Source organism: Chanodichthys erythropterus, chromosome 13 (assembly GCF_024489055.1).
Source record: "Chanodichthys erythropterus isolate Z2021 chromosome 13, ASM2448905v1, whole genome shotgun sequence".
Classification (NCBI taxonomy): Eukaryota; Metazoa; Chordata; class Actinopteri; order Cypriniformes; family Xenocyprididae; genus Chanodichthys; species Chanodichthys erythropterus.
This window is the reverse complement of record NC_090233.1, coordinates 49,297,917-49,324,306: the sequence shown is the minus strand read 5'-3', so window position 1 is coordinate 49,324,306 and position 26,390 is coordinate 49,297,917. Positions and strand designations below refer to the sequence as shown.

General features: G+C 34.7%; 2 protein-coding genes across 3 annotated transcripts in view; one reads left to right on the top strand and one right to left on the bottom strand.

Annotated features, from left to right (window-relative positions):
• Positions 1-575: 575 nt before the first annotated feature.
• LOC137033976 (TNF receptor-associated factor 2) lies at positions 576-17,560 on the bottom strand. The gene is made up of 11 exons (XM_067406502.1): positions 17,473-17,560; positions 12,792-13,002; positions 12,239-12,317; positions 11,715-11,813; positions 11,419-11,580; positions 11,263-11,337; positions 11,049-11,123; positions 9,296-9,844; positions 7,676-7,853; positions 7,408-7,556; positions 576-2,758 (listed from the first exon to the last, which is right to left on the bottom strand). The coding sequence occupies exons 2-11, from the start codon at positions 12,977-12,979 to the stop codon at positions 2,540-2,542; spliced, it is 1,773 nt and encodes a 590-aa protein (XP_067262603.1). The 5' UTR covers positions 12,980-13,002; positions 17,473-17,560; the 3' UTR covers positions 576-2,539.
• A 736-nt stretch (positions 17,561-18,296) lies between these two features.
• Positions 18,297-26,390, top strand: part of rabl6a (RAB, member RAS oncogene family-like 6a) — a 31,575-nt gene continuing 23,481 nt past the window's right edge. For both annotated transcript variants that reach the window (XM_067407299.1, XM_067407298.1), the window contains exons 1-3: positions 18,297-18,428; positions 21,204-21,626; positions 23,241-23,375. In XM_067407299.1, the coding sequence (XP_067263400.1) occupies positions 21,497-21,626; positions 23,241-23,375 (265 nt within the window). In that variant the 5' untranslated portion in view covers positions 18,297-18,428; positions 21,204-21,496. The remainder of the gene's footprint in view (positions 18,429-21,203; positions 21,627-23,240; positions 23,376-26,390) is intronic.

The window sequence follows — 26,390 nt, the reverse complement described above, 5'->3', positions numbered from 1 at the left end:
TATTGTTGGTGTTACACGGCTTGAATTTCAGCATGGGTTTGCGTGCATTGCACACAATTTTACTCATTCCTGCAGATTTTGTGCTCACACCCAAAGTGTGCACGCATGAAGCCGCCTCCCAGTACTAATTTGAGTTGTTTTTCACTCCTTATAGTGCTTAAACGGTCAAATACTCATAATCAAAATGCCGTCAAGTCTTAAAGTGACAGCAGCCTAATATACCTTATATATTTTATATAATAAAAATATCTATATGTATAAAATGTGTAAATCTATCTATATTCATCAGTTTTCCCCCAAGGTATCGATGTCAAAATTGTGTATATAAGACAGCCAGCAATTTTAAATATGCATAATGACCACACATACGCATTTATGACAATGTAAATGTAGTTTTCTTGACGAGTGTAATGTCAAGCGACTAAGCAGACCATGCAGTTTGAGACTGTAAGATATCAACAATAGTCAAGATCAAGGTTAGTGAAATGTCATTTTTATGTTTTATAACAATTTTTGCATCTTACATAGAAACATACTAGGATAAAATTAAAAAAAGAAATAGGTACAGGAAAACATCTTTCTAAACAATGAAAATATTGTGAGCTGTCAGGATCAACTTAATAGATAAATGAAAGTGTGGCATTAATTATTGTGGCTCAATTTTTGGTATGTGCAACATTTACTAAACTTTTTACCTGTAAATTTGGGGGTATATAATTTGCAGTGTGATAAAGTTGAAAAATTAGTCACAAATTTCAAATTGAAGATGAAAAGAAAACTAATACAGTATACATTAAGTTTTTGTTTTTATAAAATTGCACATTTTGAGTGTGACATACATTCAGTCAGTTTTCATTAAAGGACAGATCATTATCTATTAACTCTAACAGCACTTCACTATGGATATTTGGCACAAATAATGTCACAGAAACACAGTATAACATATCGTTTTAATGTCTGGTACCATTTATTTTGTCCCTTTTAAGAAATGCCCTAAAGTTGAGCTTCCTCAGTATTGCAGTTTTTATCCTCAGCTTTCAGATGAGCTATATATCTGTTTGAAGATCGTATCAAGTGATCGGATTCAAGTCATCACAAGGCATCGCATGTACAAATTAATTTGTATTTCTGACAATTTACTAAGAAGAAGGTAAAATTAGTTTTAAACCACCATGACTGCACATGTACAGCTATATAAATAATATGCATTAAATATAATAAAATAGATGTAAACTGTATATACATTTCCTGTATAAAGATCCCTCACTTTGAGAGTTTATGGTTGTTATATATAAAGATACATATCGATTGCTTATAGAGTATGAATATATAGATATCTGCTTGTATTTTTAAGAATAGAAGCAGTGTATCGTATAAAATAATCATTGTTTAATATTTATTTCATTTATCTCTAAAGTATGTCTGCAGTGGTGTCGTCACTCACTGGATGAGTAAACTGTTTGTGATAAATATCATGTGCATTTGCAGATTGAGGCCTCCCATGCACAGAGAAGTTTCAATAGTTGTCATAACTGGTTTAAAATCAGTGGATTCTGGTTTACTAGCTGTCACACCCCCAATGCCAAATATAAAAGACAATTTTATAGCAAAAGCTTGGTCCTGTGTAAACATCTCAAGAGCTTAAACGTAGCCTAGAAAATACAGAAACTGCCTCGAACGTCATTTGGCAGTGAGAACGATTTCAAAGGAATAAAATACAAACTCGCACTCCATGAAGCCGGCAAACACTATAAACTCAAGCTCCGATGTATCAACTGTATAAATATTGCTATTTACAAAAGTAATACCAAGACTCGTCATAGTTTCTTAAAAATATACAAAATGCAACATAATAACTTCAATCTTCATGTGCACAGGACTCCTGCTCAGGACCATTTCACAGACACCTACGGTTCTACGATTTTTACCTTTAAACTTCAAACTATCTTCCACAGATGTATCCAAACACAGATTAAATGAAATCCACGATCATGACCCTCACTATACTTGAATGTGTGACGATTAAAACCCCCTTGACCCTCAAAAACAGTTTAGCACTACAGGAGTACAGTTTGTCCACTTAGCAATGACTTTCCAAAAAAGAAAAAAAGGTCTTCATCATGCAAATTGCAATTTGTAAAATGCTTATCAGCCTGTTCGTTTATTAAATATATTGTCTAATTTGATGATGCATTCAACTACCTATAATAGTATAGTACTCTCTGCTCTCTGTGATTAAATCCACCCAATCAGTGAAAAAAAAGAGTCTGCGCTGTGCTGAAGAACTTAAGTTCTGAATTGGGATCTACACTATGTAACTGGACTGGACTTCACGTTCAATTCCAGTGTTTCACAACCCTTTTTCCCTGTTATAGCGCTCTACTGACCCTTTCTGGAACTATGCAGCAGTGCAACATTTGTGGCAGCTTAACACATGCAGGGAAACGGTGTCAAAACGGACGTCATGGAATAAATCTCCCGCTGTGGTAAAGCAGCTCGTGCGTCAGAGGCAGCGTCTAACCGTGATCGAGTAGAAAACCTAAAGGCCAGTGAGGTCCACGATGGCTTTGATGAAGATGGTGTCGTCACGTATGTACGAGTTCTTGCCCTCCAGTTTGGACAGCGGACAGAAAAGCGGGCAGCCGCTGGCGATGTTCATCTCGCTTACGGGCCTCTGGAATGAGGAGGAAGTGATGTCGGGACGGAACGCATCAATGATGTGCTCTCTGTTACTCTGGTCCAGCAGCATCAGTGTGACCTGGAGGAACGTAACCAGATTCAGCACACAAACACAAAGCAATGCTTTCATTTTGGGCTGTGTACCGGAGGTTAGGCTGTGAAAATGTTGGTTCATTTTATTTTCCACACCTGTAAAGTTACATCACAGAATAGAAAGACTTACATAAAATGTATATTACTTGTTATCTATTTAAATCTAATACAGAAGAAAATATAATAATAATAATAATAATAATAATATTACAAAACATAGAAGATTTTTAAATTACAATCACATATTGCATTTACTATGAGAATACAGATATTTACTTTTCTGAATAAATTGATAAAATTATATACATATATATATATATATATATATATATATATATATATATATATATATATTTATGTGTGTAATACATACACACACACATTTTATATCTATATATATATATATATATCTATATATAAAATAGTGTGCAATATTAATATATATTTAAGTTCTACTTTATTCACAAAAATACATTTCTATGACCACCTCAATTTGTAATATATACTGTATATTTACTGTGTTTGTGTGTGTATATATATATATATATTATTAGGGATGCACCGATATGAACATTATTGCTGATATCGATAACCGATAATTCTTTATATTTTGAAAGCCGATAACCGATATTGGCCGATAAATCTATGACAAAGTTTTTTATATAATTTTTGAAAGCCTGATTACAAAAGCAAAAGTCTCATCTTTAAAAGCCATGTCCCAAACACACAATTATAATATTCTCATTATAATATTATGTAGCCTATATGACAGACTTGTGCTGTACGTTGTACTTAACTGTACTTTCCTTTTTGAAGTGATTTCAAACATATTTCAAGAAATTCAAAAACATAATGGCTGACAGTGTGCATCTGAAGTGTCTCATCTGAAGGAAACAATCCATTATTTATTGGCTTTAATATATCGGAAAAATTTTCTTATTGGGCCGATAACGATATATTGTGGATCCCTAATACATTTTACGAGAAAAAAAGTCATTAAATTACGAGAACAAACTCGTTAAATTTCAAGAAAAATGTCGAGATAAAATGTTGAGAATAAAGTCATTAAATTAACTAATTTATTCTTGTAATTTAATGATTTGTTCTCATAATTTAACAACTTTTTTCTCGTAATTTAATGAGTTTATTCTCATAATTTAGTGAGTTTATTCTCAACATTTTATCTCAACTTTTTTCTCGTAATTTAATGAGTTTATTCTCATAATTTAGTGAGTTTATTCTCAACATTTTATCTCAACTTTTTTCTCGTAATTTAATGAGTTTATTCTCAACATTTTATCTCAACTTTTTTCTCGTAATTTAATGAGTTTATTCTCATAATTTAGTGAGTTTATTCTCAAAATTTTATCTCAACTTTTTTCTCGTAATTTAATGAGTTTATTCTCAACATTTTATCTCGACTTTTTTCTCGTAATTTAATGAGTTTATTCTCATAATTTAGTGAGTTTATTCTCAACATTTTATCTCAACTTTTTTCTCGTAATTTAATGAGTTTATTCTCATAATTTAGTGAGTTTATTCTCAACATTTTATCTCGACTTTTTTCTCGTAATTTAATGAGTTTATTCTCATAATTTAGTGAGTTTATTCTCAACATTTTATCTCAACTTTTTTCTCGTAATTTAATGAGTTTATTCTCAACATTTTATCTCAACTTTTTTCTCGTAATTTAATGAGTTTATTCTCATAATTTAGTGAGTTTATTCTCAACATTTTATCTCAACTTTTTTCTCGTAATTTAATGAGTTTATTCTCAACATTTTATCTCGACTTTTTTCTCGTAATTTAATGAGTTTATTCTCATAATTTAGTGAGTTTATTCTCAACATTTTATCTCGACTTTTTTCTCGTAATTTAATGAGTTTATTCTCAACATTTTATCTCGACTTTTTTCTCGTAATTTAATGAGTTTATTCTCAACATTTTATCTCAACTTTTTTCTCGTAATTTAATGAGTTTATTCTCAACATTTTATCTCAACTTTTTTCTCGTAATTTAATGAGTTTATTCTCAACATTTTATCTCAACTTTTTTCTCGTAATTTAATGAGTTTATTCTCATAATTTAGTGAGTTTATTCTCAACATTTTATCTCAACTTTTTTCTCGTAATTTAATGAGTTTATTCTCAACATTTTATCTCAACTTTTTTCTCGTAATTTAATGAGTTTATTCTCAACATTTTATCTCAACTTTTTTCTCGTAATTTAATGAGTTTATTCTCATAATTTAGTGAGTTTATTCTCAACATTTTATCTCAACTTTTTTCTCGTAATTTAATGAGTTTATTCTCAACATTTTATCTCAACTTTTTTCTCGTAATTTAATGAGTTTATTCTCATAATTTAGTGAGTTTATTCTCAACATTTTATCTCAACTTTTTTCTCGTAATTTAATGAGTTTATTCTCAACATTTTATCTCAACTTTTTTCTCGTAATTTAATGAGTTTATTCTCATAATTTAGTGAGTTTATTCTCAACATTTTATCTCAACTTTTTTCTCGTAATTTAATGAGTTTATTCTCATAATTTAGTGAGTTTATTCTCAACATTTTATCTCAACTTTTTTCTCGTAATTTAATGAGTTTATTCTCAACATTTTATCTCGACTTTTTTCTCGTAATTTAATGAGTTTATTCTCATAATTTAGTGAGTTTATTCTCAACATTTTATCTCAACTTTTTTCTCGTAATTTAATGACTTTATTCTCAACATTTTATCTCGACTTTTTTCTCGTAATTTAATGAGTTTATTCTCATAATTTAGTGAGTTTATTCTCAACATTTTATCTCAACTTTTTTCTCGTAATTTAATGAGTTTATTCTCATAATTTAGTGAGTTTATTCTCAAAATTTTATCTCAACTTTTTTCTCGTAATTTAATGAGTTTATTCTCAACATTTTATCTCGACTTTTTTCTCGTAATTTAATGAGTTTATTCTCATAATTTAGTGAGTTTATTCTCAACATTTTATCTCAACTTTTTTCTCGTAATTTAATGAGTTTATTCTCAACATTTTATCTCAACTTTTTTCTCGTAATTTAATGAGTTTATTCTCATAATTTAGTGAGTTTATTCTCAACATTTTATCTCAACTTTTTTCTCGTAATTTAATGAGTTTATTCTCAACATTTTATCTCAACTTTTTTCTCGTAATTTAATGAGTTTATTCTCATAATTTAGTGAGTTTATTCTCAACATTTTATCTCAACTTTTTTCTCGTAATTTAATGAGTTTATTCTCAACATTTTATCTCAACTTTTTTCTCGTAATTTAATGAGTTTATTCTCATAATTTAGTGAGTTTATTCTCAACATTTTATCTCAACTTTTTTCTCGTAATTTAATGAGTTTATTCTCATAATTTAGTGAGTTTATTCTCAACATTTTATCTCAACTTTTTTCTCGTAATTTAATGAGTTTATTCTCAACATTTTATCTCAACTTTTTTCTCGTAATTTAATGAGTTTATTCTCATAATTTAGTGAGTTTATTCTCAACATTTTATCTCAACTTTTTTCTCGTAATTTAATGAGTTTATTCTCATAATTTAGTGAGTTTATTCTCAACATTTTATCTCGACTTTTTTCTCATAATTTAATGAGTTTATTCTCAACATTTTATCTCAACTTTTTTCTCGTAATTTAATGAGTTTATTCTCATAATTTAGTGAGTTTATTCTCAACATTTTATCTCAACTTTTTTCTCGTAATTTAATGACTTTATTCTCAACATTTTATCTCGACTTTTTTCTCGTAATTTAATGAGTTTATTCTCATAATTTAGTGAGTTTATTCTCAACATTTTATCTCAACTTTTTTCTCGTAATTTAATGAGTTTATTCTCATAATTTAGTGAGTTTATTCTCAAAATTTTATCTCAACTTTTTTCTCGTAATTTAATGAGTTTATTCTCAACATTTTATCTCGACTTTTTTCTCGTAATTTAATGAGTTTATTCTCATAATTTAGTGAGTTTATTCTCAACATTTTATCTCAACTTTTTTCTCGTAATTTAATGAGTTTATTCTCAACATTTTATCTCAACTTTTTTCTCGTAATTTAATGAGTTTATTCTCATAATTTAGTGAGTTTATTCTCAAAATTTTATCTCAACTTTTTTCTCGTAATTTAATGACTTTATTCTCATAATTTAGTGAGTTTATTCTCAACATTTTATCTCAACTTTTTTCTCGTAATTTAATGAGTTTATTCTCAACATTTTATCTCGACTTTTTTCTTGCAATTTAACAACTTTAATCTCGAGATGGTTTTATTTTTTTTATTATTGCTTGGCCCTAATCCTCTTCCGTATAATCCTAACTTCCCCTGTTTCGCTGGCAATATGTGATTGTATTTTAAAAAGTCTTCTCTGTTATGTATTATTCTTATTATTATGTATTATCTTCTGCATATAAATTGTAAATAAAAAATTCAATCCAATATTAATAAACATTTAAATCCTAATTTATTCACAAAAATACTTTTCTGTAATCACTTCAAATTCCTTTCAAATTTAAATGACATTTCATGAGAAGTAACATTATCATGTAGTTTTATCAGCAGTAGTGCAATAGCATTAGTCCGAAGGCATGCAATGTACAGAACCGTGACGTACCTTCTGGTTGAAAGGCCATTTGAGCAGCGCGTCGCTCATTCCTCTCATGACCACGAAAAACAGCGAGAGGTGAGTTCCACGACCCGTCCCGTCTCCGTTCAGGTAAATACGCAGGCACATCTTATAGCCGTACTTGCTTGTGTAAAATGCTGAACAGAACCAAGGAGCATGTTAGTCAAAATATATAATTATACAAATAAAATAAAAACAAAAAACACAAATTTCTGATGAAATTACTATATCTATTCTTATTATAGTGTTTTTTTACCAGGTGAAAACATGGCAGGCGCCCGTCCAGCAATGGCATCTTGTCTCTTTTTAGTGAAATCTGATATCCGCCAGATGAAGACGCCATCAAACGTGGTTGCGGACATCTCCCGCAGTCTGCCCTCCATTTCAGCAACAGTCAGGTCTTTAACGCCCACCTGCCGCTCCAGCTGACGAACCTACAAGAGACATAATGAGGAATACAGAGGTGAGGCCATCTGATTAGATCAGGAGCAATCGTTTTGATCATAACTGATTCTCACATTGGCAAAGAAAGATGCATTCAAAGATTTATACTGACAAAATTAACCCTGCTGTATCATATTTGATACGCAAATTTCTAAAGCCTCTAAATTATCAACATGATCAAACATTTTTTGAAATTCCTGTTACACACACACCTTCTGTCATCTGACTGATAGTTTATATGTTTTTAGCAAGGCCTTTTAGTATAATTGTGAAAATGTCCACCTTCAGCTTGTGGTTCATGTGTCTTTCTGCAGCTTTACTGATTTAACCCTCTATAGGACATCATCATTTATAAATTACGCAAAGTAACCTGCATTTAAAATACAATAATAACCAATATTTTTTTGAAACACTAAGACCTTTTCACTACCTTTCAAATAGTGAAAATGCATTTGAATGTATGTGAAGTTTCAGACAATTTGCAAAATCATTATACATCATTATAAATGACAGCACCCTATTTTTTTGTCTAAAAGTTCCATTTTCATATTATTATTATTATTATATATTTCAGGCTTTACAGGGTTAAAGGGTTAGTTCACCCAAAAATTTTAATTCTATCATTTATTACTCACCCTCATGTCGTTCCACACCCGTAAGACATTCGTTAATCTTCGGAACACAAATTAAGATAATTTTGTTGAAATCCGAGGCCTCCATAGGGAGCAATGACATTTCCTCTCTCAAGATCCATAAATGTACTAAAAAGTCCCTTAATTAGTCCATTAATGTACTAAAAACATATTTAAATCTGTTCATGTGAGTACAGTGGTTCAATATTAATATTATAAAGCGACGAGAATACTTTTGGAGCGCCAAAAAAACAAAATAACGACTTATTTAGTGATGGCCGATTTCAAAACACTGCTTCAGCAAGATTTGGAGCGTTATGAATCTTTTGTGTCGAATCAGTGGTTCGGAGTGCCAAAGTCACGTGATTTCAGCAGTTTGGCAGTTTGACACACGATCCGAATCATGATTTGACACAGAAGAATCATAACGCTTCCTGAAGCTTCCTGAAGCAGTGTTTTGAAATCGGCCATCACTAAATAAGTCGTTATTTCGTTTTTTGGCGCACCAAAAATATTCTCGTGGCTTTATAATATTAATATTGAACCACTGAACTCACATTAACTGATTTAAATATGTTTTTAGTATATTAATGGATCTTGAGAGAGGAAATGTCATTGCTGACTATGGAGGCCTCACTGAGCCATCGGATTTCAACTAAAATATCTTAATTTGTGTTCTGAAGATTAATGAAGGTCTTACGGGTGTGGAACGGCATGAGGTTGAGTAATAAATGACATTATTTTCATTTCTGGGTGAACTAACCCTTTAAAGCTTGATTGATGTATTTTTTTCAGCACACCTTGTTGCTAAGAGCCTCGATTTTGTCCTGATCGAGTCTGTGCTGGCGGTTGCTGGCCTCCATGGTGGTTGCGAAGCGCTCCACTTCTCGATTTAACACGCACACCACATCTTCGAACGTCCCCGCCTTCACCTCCAGGTCCTGGCAGCGGCGGCCCAGATCTGCCACCTTGGTCTTCTCGCTGTGGAGTTGTAGTTCCAGGGCGGCGCCGACCGAGCTGGGCAGCGGCGTGAAGGACGTGGGCAGAGTGGCGGCAGCCGGCGGAGGAGGCGGCGGCGCGATGGCGGATGCGGAGGAGGACGACGAAGAGGAGGGGACCCCCTGCACGGGAGGTCCGGTCGGGCCGGGGATGGTGCTCAGCTGACTGACTCTGGCTTCCAGGTCTCGAAGCGCCTGGTGAAGCTCGTGCGCTTTGTGACCGGCCAGCTCCAGACTTTGTGGCTGCAGGCCCTCCAGACTGACCTTCATGCCCATGATGTAATGCAACAGCAGGTTCAGATGTTCGTGAGCGCAGGCACGCTCATGATCGTGGATCTTCTCCTTCTCCACCTCAAAGAGAAATCAACTGGATTAAACTTTAGCATCTAACTCGTCCCATCCCGTTTATGCTACAGACATGACTTATTCCTCAAATCACGCGTTTTGTGTTGTGTGACTGCATTGTGCGATGAGATCTGCACAGGAAAGCACAGCTCACATTTTCTTCAGAAAATATAAAGGTTTTAGTACTTCTACTCAGTTGTTTAAGCTTTTCATGTAATATTTTACTTTATTTGAGTTTTGTTTCAATTAATGAACATTGTTAACAGTTTTAATTTTATTATTTTTATTTATTATTGTCTATGCGTTGTGCGACTGCATTGTGCGGTGAGTTCTGCACAGGAAAGTACAGCTTAAAAATTCATCAGAAAATATAAAAGTTTTGTTTTATAGTCATATCTCTGAGAAATTTAAAATATATGAACTCTCCTTCAGCGTTATTTTTAGTACTTATTAATTATTTAAATTACTTTTTATTTTTTTATTTTTATTTTTCATTTAAATTTTTTGTATTATTTATGTGCTTGTGACTTTTTAATATTATTTGTTTAAATATTTCTATTTAGTTTTAATTTATTTACATTTCAGTTTTAGTATTTTCAGTTACCTGTGAAGTCATTTGTTTAATTAGAATTTTTTCATCTAATATTTTATTTCAATTAACAAATATTTATAATAGTTTTAATTTTATTTTAATTAATAATAGTCTATTCCCACTCATACCAGATTTATTTATTACTATTCCATTGCTATTTTCTGAACTTTGTATATTTTTCAAAAAATTCTGGGTAACAGTTTAGTTTAGGTTTCAATTCTCGCTATTAACTAGTTGCTTATTAGTATGCATATTACTAGGCCGTCTGACAGAAGCTAGTTATTAGATATAATAAAGTTTTAAATATGGATATTTTTCTTACAAAAACCCATCGCTTCACTTCAGAAGGCCTTTATTAACCCCCTGGAGCCATACGGATTACTTCTATGGATGGATGCAGTTTTTTTTAATGGCTTCAAAATCTCGCCCCCCATTCACTGCCATTGTGAAGCTTGGAAGAGCCAAGATATTTTTAAATATACCTAGGATGGTTTGAGCATGAGTAAATCATGGGATCATTTTCATTTTTGGATGAACTATCCCTTTAAATAAACCAAGTCTATTTAAATATGTGTATTTGTTAAATTATAGCATGCCAGATATAAAAACTGTACTTACTAACATATCACAGCCAACCACATGATATCTGCACGGAGTCCTGAATTTGCTGCAGAACTTGATATGGTCAACATACTAAAGAGACCAAAAGAGATTTGCAAAGAAATGATCTACCATCCGTACATATAGCTTGTTCTGTTTTCAGTAATGAGTGTTACTAAATAACCATTTTCATGCTCAATGTGATTTGGATCAATGTTTTTGATCACCACACCTTTTCTCTGGGGATTTTCTTCTTTGCACATCCTTCACAAATCATAGGATATTTGGGACAGATCTCATCATGGGCCTGTGAAAACAATATATTGTAACATAAAAAGCTTTTTTCCCCCTCAAACACATCAAATTTTTTCTTAGACCACTCACTTACCTTGATGTTTTTGAAGTGAAATGGTTCTTTACAGTATTTGCAGTTGAGCGTTCTCTCAGGACACTCGCGTTCATTATGACGCTCCTGTTCGTTAAATCTAATGAGCTCTTTGCACAAGGGACAGGACAGAATCATGAACTCACATTTCCCCTCATGGCTCAACTACAAAAAAACAGAGTTATGACACAAGTTACCAAACGAGAAACAGTGTGTATTTATGTATATAAAGTAAAGTGTCCAAATGCTTTGTTCGGGCCTCTGTATTTAAATAAAGCTAATGTTAATGAACACACAACCTCATAATCTTTAATGCTGCCTTTCCAGGCGCAGCCCTCATTGAAGCACACAGCTGGAAGATTTTCAACTTCTCTTCTGGCAGCATTGTCGGGAAACGCCTGCAGGAAAACACAAGGAATGTGCGTGCTCTACAGTAACGGTCTGGCATTAAAGGGATAGTTCACCAAAAATGAAAATTCTGTCATCATTTATTCACCCTCAAGTCGTTCCAAACCTCTATGAATTTCTTTCTTCTGCTGAAGAAATATTTAAGAATATTGTTAATCAAACAGTTGATTCACTGACTTCCATAGCTTGGGAAAAAAAATACTATGGAAGTCAATAGGGCCCATCAACTGTTTGGTTCTCCAAAAATATCTTCTTTTGTGTTCAGCAGAAGAAAGAAACTCATACAGGTTTGGAACAACTTGAGGGTGAGAAAATTATGACAGAATTTTCATTTTTGGGTGAACTATCCCTTTAAGTCGTTTTAAAAATGTTCATAGCTCTTGATCATTCACATTAAGCAAAGCATTGTGCTTACGCAGCCCTGTTTGAGAATCGACGTGGGCTCTTCGAAGATGTCCTCCTTGATACAGGCATTACATTTCTGTGGTCCAGATCTAAAACGGAAACGCAAAACACATTTTGCTATTTTGACATCAGTATTTTTGACGTAGTCAATTATGTTAAGTTCATACAATATAAAATTAAAAAATTAAACATTGTGTACTCAATTACTAATCTCAATTACTACAATTAATTTCTATCAGCTTATTAGCTCGTAGTTGCTGCTATTGATATCGGCCATTGAAAAACCCCAATCAGTTAACAGCTAATTTAACTAACTAATTTAGTTAAAAGACAAAACTTTAGACATCAGAAGAAGAAAAAAATACTGAATAGAAAAAAATCACAAAATTACACTATTGTTCAAAAATGTGTGGTCAGTAAAATTATATATATATATATTTTTTTTAAGGAAGTAATACTTTTACTCAGCAAGGACTCTCGCCCCCATGATGTTAGATAGATTTATCAGAACTGAATTTAACAGCCAAATACAGCATCTGTTTTAGATCAGCAGGCGGGATTACCCAACAGTCCGGTTGAAGCAGTAAGAACAAAAGCGATGACCGCACTGAGCTTGGAACGGTCTTCTCAAAATGTTCTGACAGCAGTTGCATAAATGTTTGTCTTCAAGTTTGTTGGCCAGAATCTTCTTTGGGAACCCTGGCTTGTTGTTCTCCATGGAGGACGGGGGAGAGGGTTCTTGAGCAGCCATGTCCCCCTCTAAACGTTCCTGGTCTAAACAAAAGAGAATCCAGAATGGCTGAAAACTATCATCAGATATATAGATAATAACAGTGACTTTCCATTCCATTTCCAAAAAAAGATTATTACACAGTTCTCTGGAATGCTTGATACTGATTGGTCAATCGTGGCATTCTCTGCTCAAATATTTCATGCTAAACCGTATAGCCTATTTGTATCATTCTGCACTTTTTTTCTTCTAATATAATCCAAAAATTGGATGTCCATGTATTTATTTATTTGGTGAGCCATGTAGGGGTGGGGAATATGACCAAAATCTTATATCATAATATGAGAAATTTTATTTCATGAAAATATTTTTATTTTTGCTTTAAATAAAGTTATTATAACATCATTTTTGATTCCACGAAAATTTCATAATTCTTGTCACCAATTTTAATATTCAAAATACTAATATTAGCCTACTAAAATTTCTCAAGCTTAATAAAGACAAATAAACAGTGATTACGAAATATAGCAAAGACACAAATCAAATAGACCTACCTGAAAAAACTTCAATCACTAGAAATACTAAATAAAATGTATAAAGTAATCAAATGTATATAAAAAAAAAAACAATGCATACAAAAGTGATTGTCAAGACTATAAGCAGTGTGAGAATTTCTCTCTTTTTGTTGTTGTTTAATTAACATTAATAATAACAGCAGGTAAATTTGGGTGCTGTCACTTTAAGACCTGCTGCACAAATCCATTATACTCATGCGTTGTTTTTTCTCAACTGTTAACGTTCACTTAAGACATAAATGACTCTATTTACTTGCAAATACATGTCACTTTGACTCGTAGGTATGTGTATTTAACCGTTCAAGCCCAATTAGGCGGCAAAAAGCACTCAGTTCAGTTCTCACACGCTCTATGAGCAGCATATCGAGCGCGCGTCTCTGAAACAGCAAGTGCATATACTGAAATGAGTTCTCTTTTGCTGCTAATTGCGTTTCAACAATTTAAAATCAAGTGTTTTTAAATCCCCAGTAGGGCTGGGTACCGAACTCGATACCTTTTAGGTACCGATCGAACTGCCTCGATACTATCGAGTATCAAAAGTGTCTTGTCATTCGGTACCAAATTTCGGTACCTCAGAATGGAGCCGATTAGAGGGGCGGAGAAATGCTTTCGCTGTCTCGTTGAGGAGCAAGTAACGTTGCGCTATATTATTATTTATATCTCAATATATAAAACTATACGCGTGAGAGAGACCTTATGTGCGAGAGGGCGAGTGAATCAACGGTTTCGTTTTCCGTTTATCTCCGAATGGACGGGTGAGAAACGGCTGTTTATGTGAGCAGCCGGTTCACTACAGATACTGTTAACAGAAAATAAAAGTGTAGCACTGCCTGCAGAAACAGCGGAACGCGCAATGTTTTTTAGACTAGTTATGGACAGGTACAACACACAGCAGCTTTACATCAGCTTTCTTCCCTCAAGTCTATGGAAACTCGCGACCGGTTCGTGACAGGCTCGTTCGCCTGCACGAACACAGGCTCTGCCTCTGGCTCCAGAACGCGAACAATTCTGCTGAAAAAGGGGTATCAGCGTCCTCCTGATACTGCGGATAATCATAACAAAAATAACATTCAAATTAATTGCGGGTGGATGAGAGATGAATCATTAATGTGAGTCTTTGAGTCTGAAAAAAAGTCAACAAAGTTAAAATATAAAACCAAAGATTTGTTTTTAGGTTATGTAATCTTGTTTAAACAGATTTTATAAAATTGGTATCGAAAAAGGTATCGTTTAGGTATCGGTATCGAAGTCAAGGTATCGGTATCGTCTCGGTATCGAAAATTTTTGAACGATACCCAGCCCTAATCCCCAGTGCTTAAAAACTCATGCAAATGATAAGCTTTCTTGACCACGCCGCACGGCAACGTCACGTGAGCGTAAAACGCGATAGAGACAATAGTAAATTTGGGTGCTGTCACTTTAAGACCTGCTGCACAAATCCATTATACTCATGCGTTGTTTTTTTTCAACTGTTAACGTTCACTTAAGACATAAATGACTATTTACTTGCAAATACATGTCACTTTGACTCGTAGGTAAGTGTTTTTAACCGTTCAAGCCCAATTAGGTGGCAAAAAGCACTCAGTTCAGTTCTCACGCGCTCTATGAGCAGCATAGGGATCGCGCGTCTCTGAAACAGCAGGCGCATATACTGAAATTAATTCTCTTTTGCTGCTAATTGCGTTTCAAAAGTAAAAAAATCAAAATAAAAAAATTAAAATCAAGTGTTTTTAAACTCCAGTGCTTAAAAACACATGCAAACGATAAGCTTTCTTGACCGTGCCGCAAACAGCAACGTCACGTGAGTGTAACCGCGATAGAGACGATAGCAAATTTGGGTGCTGTCACTTTAAGACCTGCTGCACAAATCCATTATACTCGTGTGCTATTCTCAATTTCTCAGTTCTTTCTCAACTCGTAACATTCACTTAAGACATAAATGACTGTTTACTTGCAAATACATGTCACTTTGACTCATAGTGATGTGTATTAGAGACGATAGTAAATTTGGGTGCTGTCACTTTAAGACCTGCTGCACAAGTTTCTCAGTTCTTTCTTAACTCTTAACATTCACTTAAGACATAAATGATTGTATACTTGCAAATACATGTCACTTTGACTCGTAGGTATGTGTATTTAACCGTTCAAACCCAATTAGGCGGCAAAAAGCACTCAGTTCAGTTCTCACACGCTCTATGAGCAGCATATCGTGCGCGCATCTCTCAGACAGTGCGCGTATATACTGAAATGAGTTCTCTTTCGCTGCTAATTGTGTTTCAACAGTTTAAAATCAAGTGTTTTTTAAAACACAGTGCTTAAAAACGCACGCCAATGATAAGCTTTCTTGACCGTGCCACACAGCAACATCACGCGAGTGTAACCGTGATAGAGACGATAGTAAATTTGGATACTCAGCTCAGCTCTCACACGCTCTATGAGCAGCATATCATGTGTGCGCGTCTCTGAAACAGCAGGCGCATATACTGAAATGATTTCTCTTTTGCTGCTAATTGCGTTTCAACAAATCAACTGTTTTTAAATCGCAGTGCTTGAAAACACATGCAAACGGTAAGCTTTCATGACCACGCTGCACAGTAACGTCACATGAACGTAACAGCGACAGAGACGATAGTAAATTTGGGTGCTGTCACTTTAAGATCTGCTGCACAAATCCATTATACTCGTGTGCTGTTCTCAGTTTCCCAGTTCTTTCTCAACTCTTAACGTTCACTTAAGACATAAATGACTGTTTTCTTGCAAATACATGTCACTTTGACTCATTGTGATGTGTATTTAACCGTTCAAGCCCAATTAGGCGGCAAAAAGCACTCAGTTCAGTTCTCACATTCTCTATGAGCAGCATATCGTGCGCGCATCTCTCAGACAGTGCGCAAAATGAGCGAAATGATGCTAATTGCGTTTCAACAGTTTAAAATCAAGTGTTTTTTAAAACACAGTGCTTAAAAACGCATGCAAACGATAGCAACTTTCTTGACCGCGCGACACAGCAGCGTCACGTGATCAAAACTGCGATAGAGACGATAGTACAAAGTCTCTACCGGTTGACAAATTTCTAATGGTTAATCATGTCTAACGGTATATCGCCCACCACTACATGTAATCAGTGAGATAATAAAGTCAGACAGTCATTATCATGAAATAATCAATATCAGGTTAATGCAAATCCCCTCAGCTTCACATCAAGGTCCTGATGATCTGATTGGGGTTTATTTTGCAATGTTGTGCATTATCATAATCCAAGCCATTTATCAAGTAATCTTACTTTAAAGAACAGTAACAAAAAATAAGCACTGACATGCAAAATGTAAAACATATTGTGCAGTCTATTACGATTTTAGTAACATATTTAGAGCCGTCTTGCTGTTTGTAAGCACATTACGATCAATAAATAATTATTTGTGCATTAATACCATTTATTGTTGTGTTTGATAAGATTGTTATGCTTGTGGAAAAGCTCTATCAAAAAAAATAAGATAAAGTTTAATAAACCTAAGTATGCACAGCAGGTCTCTCAATATGAATCACAATCTCTTTGTTTCTGTTTCAGTTTTGCTTGTATACATGTGTGTTTCCAGACAGACATCCACACAAATGATGTAAAATAGTGTACAGTGGTGTAAACATTCCCATGAAACACACACTAGAACCTTTCATGCATATCTGAAAGCACTTTTGTCAGATATCGACCATGCAGCCCGTCGATATACATCATACAGTCAGCTGACAATTGCACATCTCATCTTTTCCTCTGTTGCTAAGCAAATGCAACATCTTTCGAACGGTTGTTGCGTCCGTTCTGTACCGCCACGCCTCTTTTACATGTAGGGATATGTTGAGCCTGACAATAAACATGCATTCAATAAAATAAGAATCAAAACAATTCATTGTGAGACAGACGCACGGATGCGCTCGACTTACCGCACAGCGATGAGATTTCGCTTTCATTTGCTCGGTTCTGCTCGGGTTGTGATGGATGGAGGCGCGCGGCGCGGCTGCTGTGTTTTGGTGGTCGACATTGTTGAGAAGAGCGCGTGCTCTTTCACAGGATTACGTCATAATGTGAGCGTGCACTGGGCTTTTGGATCTCTGATCCTTTTTTTTTTTTCTATTATGGTAAAAAAAAATATTTGAAGTATAATGTAAATTCGTAATATTAATTTAAATGTGTACTATTCATATTTTTTTATTGTTATTTTGTTTGGTGCATAATATAATGTAATTGTAATTTATTCATAATGATTATTATAATGCTAAATATAAATATTCTATCTATCTATTTAATTTAACTTAATCATTTATTTGATTTTGATTTATTTGGGTTTATTTAATTTTGGTCACTAATATTAATACAAATGTATAATATTCATATTGATTACTATTATACATATACTGAACAGCATCATATGTAAAATCAAGCTTTTAGTTTATTTTATTTTAAATCATATAAACTCATTTTGGGATGGGTACATTATTGATTACTGTCTATCTGAGAGGTGTTATAGCAGTATACTGTACTATGCCAGTTATATACAGTATTTTGATTATTTTTGGACACATACTGTATATACATAATAGATCCCATCCTACCACTAGAGGCGCTAAAGTGCTGCTGTTTCATAATACTACCACTAGAGGCGTTCAGCGCCACAGTGCGGCTATTCATCATCCTACCGCTAGAGGAGCTGCAGCACAAGCGCGCACCCGACGCGCGCCCCTCTCGCTCTCCTCACGGCATTCCACAGCTGAGAGACTCTTGAGGGATGAGAGAGGGATGCTAAGGAAATGTTTTCCTTTAACACAGAAAATGGGCTATCTTAAATGCCAGCCGACAGCAGAATGCGACTGAAATACCGCAGGCGAAGACCGTGAACCAGGTAAGGAGTTTGTTAGAAATAAAACGTTTTGATGAAACGTTGCTGTTGTTTGTGTAGTAATTGACACGTCGCTTTAGCTGTGCAGCTGATGGCCGTCAAACAGACTAGCGCAAATAATTCACCTCACTAAATACACACAGGTATCAATGAGAGCCTTCATAGGGACAGTATTCACACTTCCCCGTCAGAGGTTCAGCGATTTTTAGCAGCTTACAAAGTGAATATTTACTGGAGCTTCAAAAGAACATAACAGCTGGTCTATTCTGATATTATGGTAAAACTGACCGCTTTCTTACCAACTGACAGGTGAGAGATATTAGGTAAGTGTGTCTAAATGCTGCTTATGTGGTTAGGACTTTAGAGTATAATGTTATTGAATGTATTTATAATGTGATCCATGTTGTGTTATAATTTTCACTATAAGTGAATATTGTTTTTGCTGTTGATATATAAATAATAGAATATATAGCTATGTTTACATGGACACTTTTTGTTTCAGTCGGAATTAAATCATGTGTCTGCCTTAATCTGAGGATGCAATGATGCATTGAGGTTATAATATGATGTAAAATATGATGCCATAATACATTGTTTCTGCAGAGTTTGTAATATTTCATTCTACTTGTAGTTTTTTTTTTTTTTTTAATTAGTCATAATTTTGGAATTCAATTTTAAAATGTAATGCTTATATTTGTTCTGTTGCTTATGTGTGTAGTAGTAATAATCATTATGACCAATATTTTCACCTGTATTCACACTTTTGATCTAAATTAGTGATTGTTACTCTCTGGTCAAGAAAACAACTCTACATAAGTATAGTTATAAATATTATAGCAATACTAATTCTTAAATTAGATCAATAATTTAAATTAAAATAAGACAACACTGTAGGGCTGTTACCAATCAAATTAAATAATTTACACTGACAAATTACAACTGCATTAAATAATGTTATAAGATTGTTTTAAATATTTTATACGAATAAGAAATGTTGGAAAAATTATACTTTTAACCATGAAACTAAACCGGCAGTAGGTAGCGGCAGGAGATCGTGTTTATGAGCAAGTCGTTAGGCAGGAACACGCCAAGCCGATGGTCTGCCATTGGGCAGTTTTTGTTTGTTGGCCGACTAAGTTTTCTTAGTGTGTTCCACACTGTCGGCTGAAGTTGGTCCTCGTCTGCTTTTTTCGGCCGATTCGACATATTGAATTGCCGTCGGGCCGCTGATCATTCTGATTGGCTGTTCAGCTACTGCCACCTGCTGGTTCGGAAAGGCATTTCATCTTACGCAGGTGCAGAACGGACTTGCTACTTGGCTGTCGGCTGTCGAGCGTCAGTTTGGTGTGTCAAGGCAACTTTGGACACAGACGCTGCCGACGTGAGCCGACCCTGCAGTCTGCTTTCGTCGCCACTAGTTCATTGCCGTCGTCTTGGTGTGTTCCTGTCTATTGAGTCATTCATTCAAACGGCTGATTCATTCAAGAATCAGGCTTTTGTTTATGAATGTGTCATTGAATCTTTGACTCAAACGATTCGTTTACTATGGTTCTGCGGTGATCTTTTTTTGGAACTATTTTCACTAGGTACATATCAGCCACCACATCGGTATCAGCCGATATATGCTCATTTTTAATGTTATCGTTATCTGCCCGATAAGAAGATTTGGTCGATTATATTATTAAAGTGATAAATAATTATTTCCTTCAGCTGAGACACTTCAGATGCGCACTGTTCGCCATTATGTTTTTGAATTGCTTGAAATATGTTTGAAATCACTTCAAAAAGGAAAATACAGTTAAGTACAACATACAGCGTAAGTCTGTCATATAGGCTACATAATGTATGCTTGGGACAGGACTTTTAATGGTGAGACTTTTGTTTTTGTAATTGGGCTTAAAAATTATATAAAAATTTTGACTTAGATTTATCGGCCAATGTATCAGTTATCGGCTTTCAAATATGAATAATTATCGGCCAAAATGTTCATATCGGTACATCCCTAATTTTCCCTGCTAAAACAACACAAAAATAGTCAATATTGTGTCTAAAATGTAAGTGACTTAATTTTAACTATTTGTTTATTTAACTTTTGTATGTAACCAGTGTGACATTTTCAGTTGTGATGGTATTCAGAAAAACAACACTCTTGGTTATGTGATGTTGCTTTACTGTATCGTATGTTATAAGTATAAAAACTAAACATTTAGAATTTTTACTGCAATGTTACCTGAGTTTCTTTGTGTGTGCTACGATCATTTGTTTCCATTTCTCCTCCTATTAAATGCGTTTTAATAAAAAGCAGAAATGAAACCGTAATTTAAAATGATATATATATCAGTTATCAGAATCCTAAAGTATTATTATTATTATATATTGTCATTTCTGCTGCTCTTAGTTGGTTAGTCTGGCTTGAGTTTGTCTGTTATTTACTTTGTATAACCTATTGGAACTCTCAAGGAGATGTTTTAAATGCTCACGCTGCTCTTTTCCATTCAAGTCACTTTTTCAACTTAAATTTTGGTCCAATCTTCACGCAAACTTATGACAATGGAAGACTTGGAGTATGAATCTGGACTATTTTTTGGTGCCTTTTGTCCTTTTTGGCCACTGTGCTTTCAATATGTTGTGGAAAAGAACAATGTGAACATACTGCCAAACATGGTCCATGAAAGAAAGAAAATGACATGAATGTGATTAAATGATGACAGAATTTATTTCACTTTTGTAAGCTGAAGGCTTTTGCTGATCTTGACTGTATCTTATTTTTTTCCACAGGTGATGCCAGTAGACCAGGATGGACAGATATCATCACAACGGTTACAGTAGCTAAAATGGCACATTTTAGGATTGTAAACTGTTGAAATAGAAAGCTTACTGGATCTGGCACCATAATAACCTTCTTCCGGAGCTCAATATATTGAAGACGGACTCCACTTTTGACCTTTAGACCACGTCATTCCTGCTGTCAATATGTTTGCTTAAGAAAATTTGTCTTCGATCTTTGACACTGCAGCAAGTGCTTCCTTGAAGACCAGTTTTTAGTATTCTTGGACTGTTGAAGAGTCGAGATGTTTACCGCTCTGAAGAAGCTGGTGGGCTCTGAAGCAGGGCAGCTCAGGGATAGACATATTCCTGCAGGCCTGCAATCCATGAACCAGAGTCTACAGAGACGCTTCGCCAAGGGTGTACAATATAACAGTAAGAGCTTCATGTTTAATCTAATTTTTTTTGAGTAGAGCGTCTCACAATTTTTTTCCATTGTGTTAAAGACATCCATTGTTTTCTTTTGGGCTTGTAGAGGGAGTTTTTCTTTGTGGTTTGTCTGAAGTATTAGACTTTTGAATAGAGCACAGCAGTACTTGTTTTGCTATGTTAATTTTTGACAGCTTAACAAATAGATATTTGCAAGACACGTCATTTTTATGCTAATATTAGAGAGAAAAAACTTCTGAAATCTGTCAAGAACTTGTCTGTCTTGTTTCACCCCAAATCATTAAAAAATATTATTATTATTTTAAATGTAAATATAAATATATTTTTAAAAAATGTTTTTAAAAAAAACTACCTTAAAAGAAAAAAAGATAGCCTTTTTAGGACATTTTCATAACAATGAAACACTTCTATTGCATTATACCATATACCAAAAAAAAATAATAATAATAATAATGGGAACAAATGTGTATTATTTAAAGGGCTCCTATTATGGCCCCTTTTCACAAGATGTAATATCAGTCTCTGGTGTCCTCAGAATGTGTCTGTGAAGTTTCAGCTCAAAATACCCCACAGATAATTTATTATAGCTTGTCAAATTTGCCCCTAATTGGGTGTGAGCAAAAACACACCATTTTTGGGTGTGTCCCTTTAAATGCAAATGAGCTCCTGCTCCCGGCCCCCTTTCCAGAAGAGGGCGGAGCTTCGGTTGCTCAACAACAACAAAGCTGGAGAATCTCACACAGCCAAAATGAGGATTGTCAGTAACGGTGTTCAGCTTTACAGAAATGACGGCATGAAAACAGCACTCTACTACAGCAACTCTTCCCAACATGGCCTCACCCCCTTTGTTGTGTGTTCTCGGGGGGCGGGGTTTATGTAAATATGGTTTGTGATGTCACTACCAGCCGTTTGTTGTAGTCCTTAAAAAGCGATTTCTGTAAAAGAAAATATCTCCCTTTGCGTTGAACTTTGAGCGTCGTAACTTTGCAGATGTTGTTATATATATTTTCTTTATATCCTGTCATAAAACAATTATGAAACACAAAGTTAAAGTTTTGTCCATGGCAAAATTTAAGACCTCAAAACAATTGTCATTGTTGACGACCAAGAGCCCACTCTGTCTTAAATGCACAAGACGTAACTGAATCCATGCTGGTGTGATGGAGTTGTGTAGACGTTGTGTTTTGACATGTGACGCTGCAGCAGAGAGCCAGTCGGCGGTTGTTCATTGATCTCACTTTGAATACTCGTTGTGCTGTTTCCGCAGCTCTGTGTAATAAAAAATGCATGAATGATACACGATCACCCACCTACTGGCCTATTTTTCCAGTCACTTCTCTTGGTAGAGGTATCTTTTTTTAGACACACAGATATCCCAAGATATTTCAGCTGTGAAAATGGCATTTTGGTAGAAATGTGCTGTATCAGTACAATTGTACTGTTGCAAATCTAGCAGGTAGTAAGTGTGGAACATTTGTCTTGGTTCAGATCTTTCCATTTCCAATCAGTGCCCACTGGTAGTTAATTTGAATCTTGGGCTGTTTAATTTAGGGGTTTTTGTATCATATCAGTGATCTCCTATCTGCTTGTTTCTCTCAGTGAAAATAGTCATCCGTGGGGACAGGAACACCGGTAAAAGTGCACTTTGGCACCGACTTCAAGGGAAAAAGTTTATGGAAGAGTACATCCCTACACAGGAGATCCAGGTCACCAGCATTCACTGGAACTACAAAAGTGAGTATCAATGGCTATGTTCACACTTTCAGATTTGGGGATTGACAACCGCAAAGTCTCAACAGTTAAAGAATGCGGTTGTCACTCCTGTAAATAACTAACTGTGTGTGAACGTAACTGTATTAAGGACTTAAACTCATGACTGACAGCTGTATTCTGCTGCTGTATGAACATGGCCAATGAGTCCCTCATGCACTGTATAGCTTCATTCTTCTTGGTTTAGGTCAGTCAGTCTCAAATGTTCTTGTTTCAGGACATCAAGATGCGGCAGAACCAACACAGAACTAAAATCATTTATTGTGCAAGATTGAATAAAAATATCCTTAAAAACAAAATATTGGGATTTATTAATATTATCATTAAACTCATTGGGTCTCATTCATGAAACATTCGTAAATATACGAGAAAATATGTGAGTGATTTGCGCGTAAACAGACTTTCCCGAAAACTCTCCTCCTGATTCACAAATACTTCGTAAACGTCAGAAGTGATAGTGAAATGTGTGTGTGTTAATGAATTCCAATCAGTCGTAAATGGGACGCGCGTGCACGTTAATTCTCAATTACCATAAATCCCGCCCATTAAATCCGACTGACAACTATATATGGGCATCATATTATGACACCAAATGAAGGAGTTTGGCCATTTTATAGGAAACAAGTTCCATAGTTTGCCCAGCCCTATTGAAATCAATTCATTATTTGATTAAAGTGCTCCGTTTGCAGATGCTATAGGTGCGTTCACGCGGCCTCGTAATTCCTGTAGTTACAAGATTCTAGCTTGTAAAAAGCGTTCACGTCCTCGTAGAGTTCGTAATTACAGTTTGTAAGCTGGGAGTTTTCTGAAAGCTCCCACATGTAACATGTGGCCACTATACCACCTGACCGCTGTAGATTGATTTATTAGGCGTTGATAGTGATCCCATGGAAACGCATAATTTCCAGTCCAAGGACCAAAAGGACGTGCACAGCTCCGAATATAACGTCATTTCAAGATAGCGGTAAATACAAGGTGACGTGAACGCAGCTTAATACTGGCTCTCACAACAAAAGTAAAAAGAAAAATAGTATGTAATTACTATATATAATATTTTTTCAAAATGCTGTAAATATGTAGGCTACCTTATTAAGGTGAATTAAAATGCAGCCTTATTAATGAGCAAAACATTCGGATGTTAAACGCACTATTTACGCGTGACTTGGAGCAGATGTAGATTTCTTTCGTACCAACTAACATTTGGAAAATACGAACATTTTAATGAATCCGAAAATTTACGCCAGAACCACTTTACACACGATTTACACAAAAATTCGTTCTGCTCTTGTTTCATGAATGAGACCCAATATGTGAGTGATTTGCGCGTAAAGAGACCTTCCCGAAAACTCTTCTCCTGATTCACAAATACTTCGTAAACGTCAGAAGTGATAGTGAAATGTGTGTGTGTGTGTTAATGAATTCCAATCAGTCGTAAATGGGACGCGCGTGCACGCTCATTCTCAATTACCATAAATCCCGCCCATTAAATCCGACTGACAACTATATATGGGCATCATATTATGACACCAAACGAAGGATTTTGGCCATTTGGGGCCATTAGTTTGCCCAGCCCTATTGAAATCAATTAATTATTTGATTAAAGTGCTCCGTTTGCAGATGCTATTACTGGCTCTCACAATAAAAGTAAAAAGAAAAAACGTACGTAATTACTATATATAATATTTTTTCAAAATGCTGTGTAAATATATACCTTATTAAGGTGAATTAAAATGCAGCCTTATTAATGAGCAAAACGTTCGGATGTTAAACGCACTATTTACGCGTGGCTGGGAGCAGGTGTAGATTTCTTTTGTACCAACTAACATTTGGAAAATACGAACATTTTAATGAATCCGAAAATTTACGCCAGAACCACTTTACACACGATTTACACAAAAATTCGTTCTGCTCGTGTTTCATGAATGAGACCAATTGATCACACTAAATGTAAATTGTTAACGGCAAAATTTTTAATTTTGTAAATGCATAAATGATAACTGACATGTGATTTACCAGCCAAACACATGGAACAAGCACTGGGCCTTATAATGTATAAAAGTTTTGTCACAATTAGTGTTGGCACGATACCAAAATTTTGACTTCGATACGATACCCAACTTAAATATCACGACACCGATACTTAAACGATACTATGGCAAAAACCTAAAACAGCAGGAAAAGTAAATAAATCATATGACAGAAGTTCTTTCTTCACCAGTGTGCAGGCTGATAATTCTGGATGCCATGAAGTTAGAGTTAGATTTAATATAATTTTTATTGTTTATTATTTTCATGCTCAATAAAATTGTAAATGATTTGCTGTTATGCTTTTTTATACATTTAGGTGTTTTTGACAGTAAGATTATTGTAAAAATGATATTACTGTAAATAATTAGAGCAATGTTATTAAAGCATAAATTGGTTTAAAATAACTGTATATACTCTTCATATATTTATGTATTTTTAAATTAATTTTATTTTTGCAACCAGATATCCATTATTAAACTTAGACTCAATAATACACCTCTTTGCAGAGGTCTGCTTGCACGAGTAAAATAAATAAATAACACTCATTTAATGTTTGAGAGCATAAACATAATGCTGGTATCACATTCACTAACCTCTCACTCTTTAATTTATTTGTACAATTTGGGATGTTTGTCGGCAAGATGCTTTGACTCCCTTCGCTTGCGCTATTTTGTAACATCTTTTGCAGTCGGGCTTTGTGGTGTCCGTGGGCTTGCCCTGGCTATCGGCAATGTAAGTAAAATAATGCCATATTTCGCTTCGTGTATCTGCTTTCTCAACAATTTGTGGACGGTCTGCAAGAGCATCTGTATTTGCAACCATACCTCTCGTTTCGTCACCATAAAAGCCGTTGCGCAGTTGAGAGGAATAAATGCACTCAATTTGCCTTTGGAGCAGCGCGCTGCACGCACACTGCCCCCTGCTGTCGCACATTAGGAAATACAGCTGGCA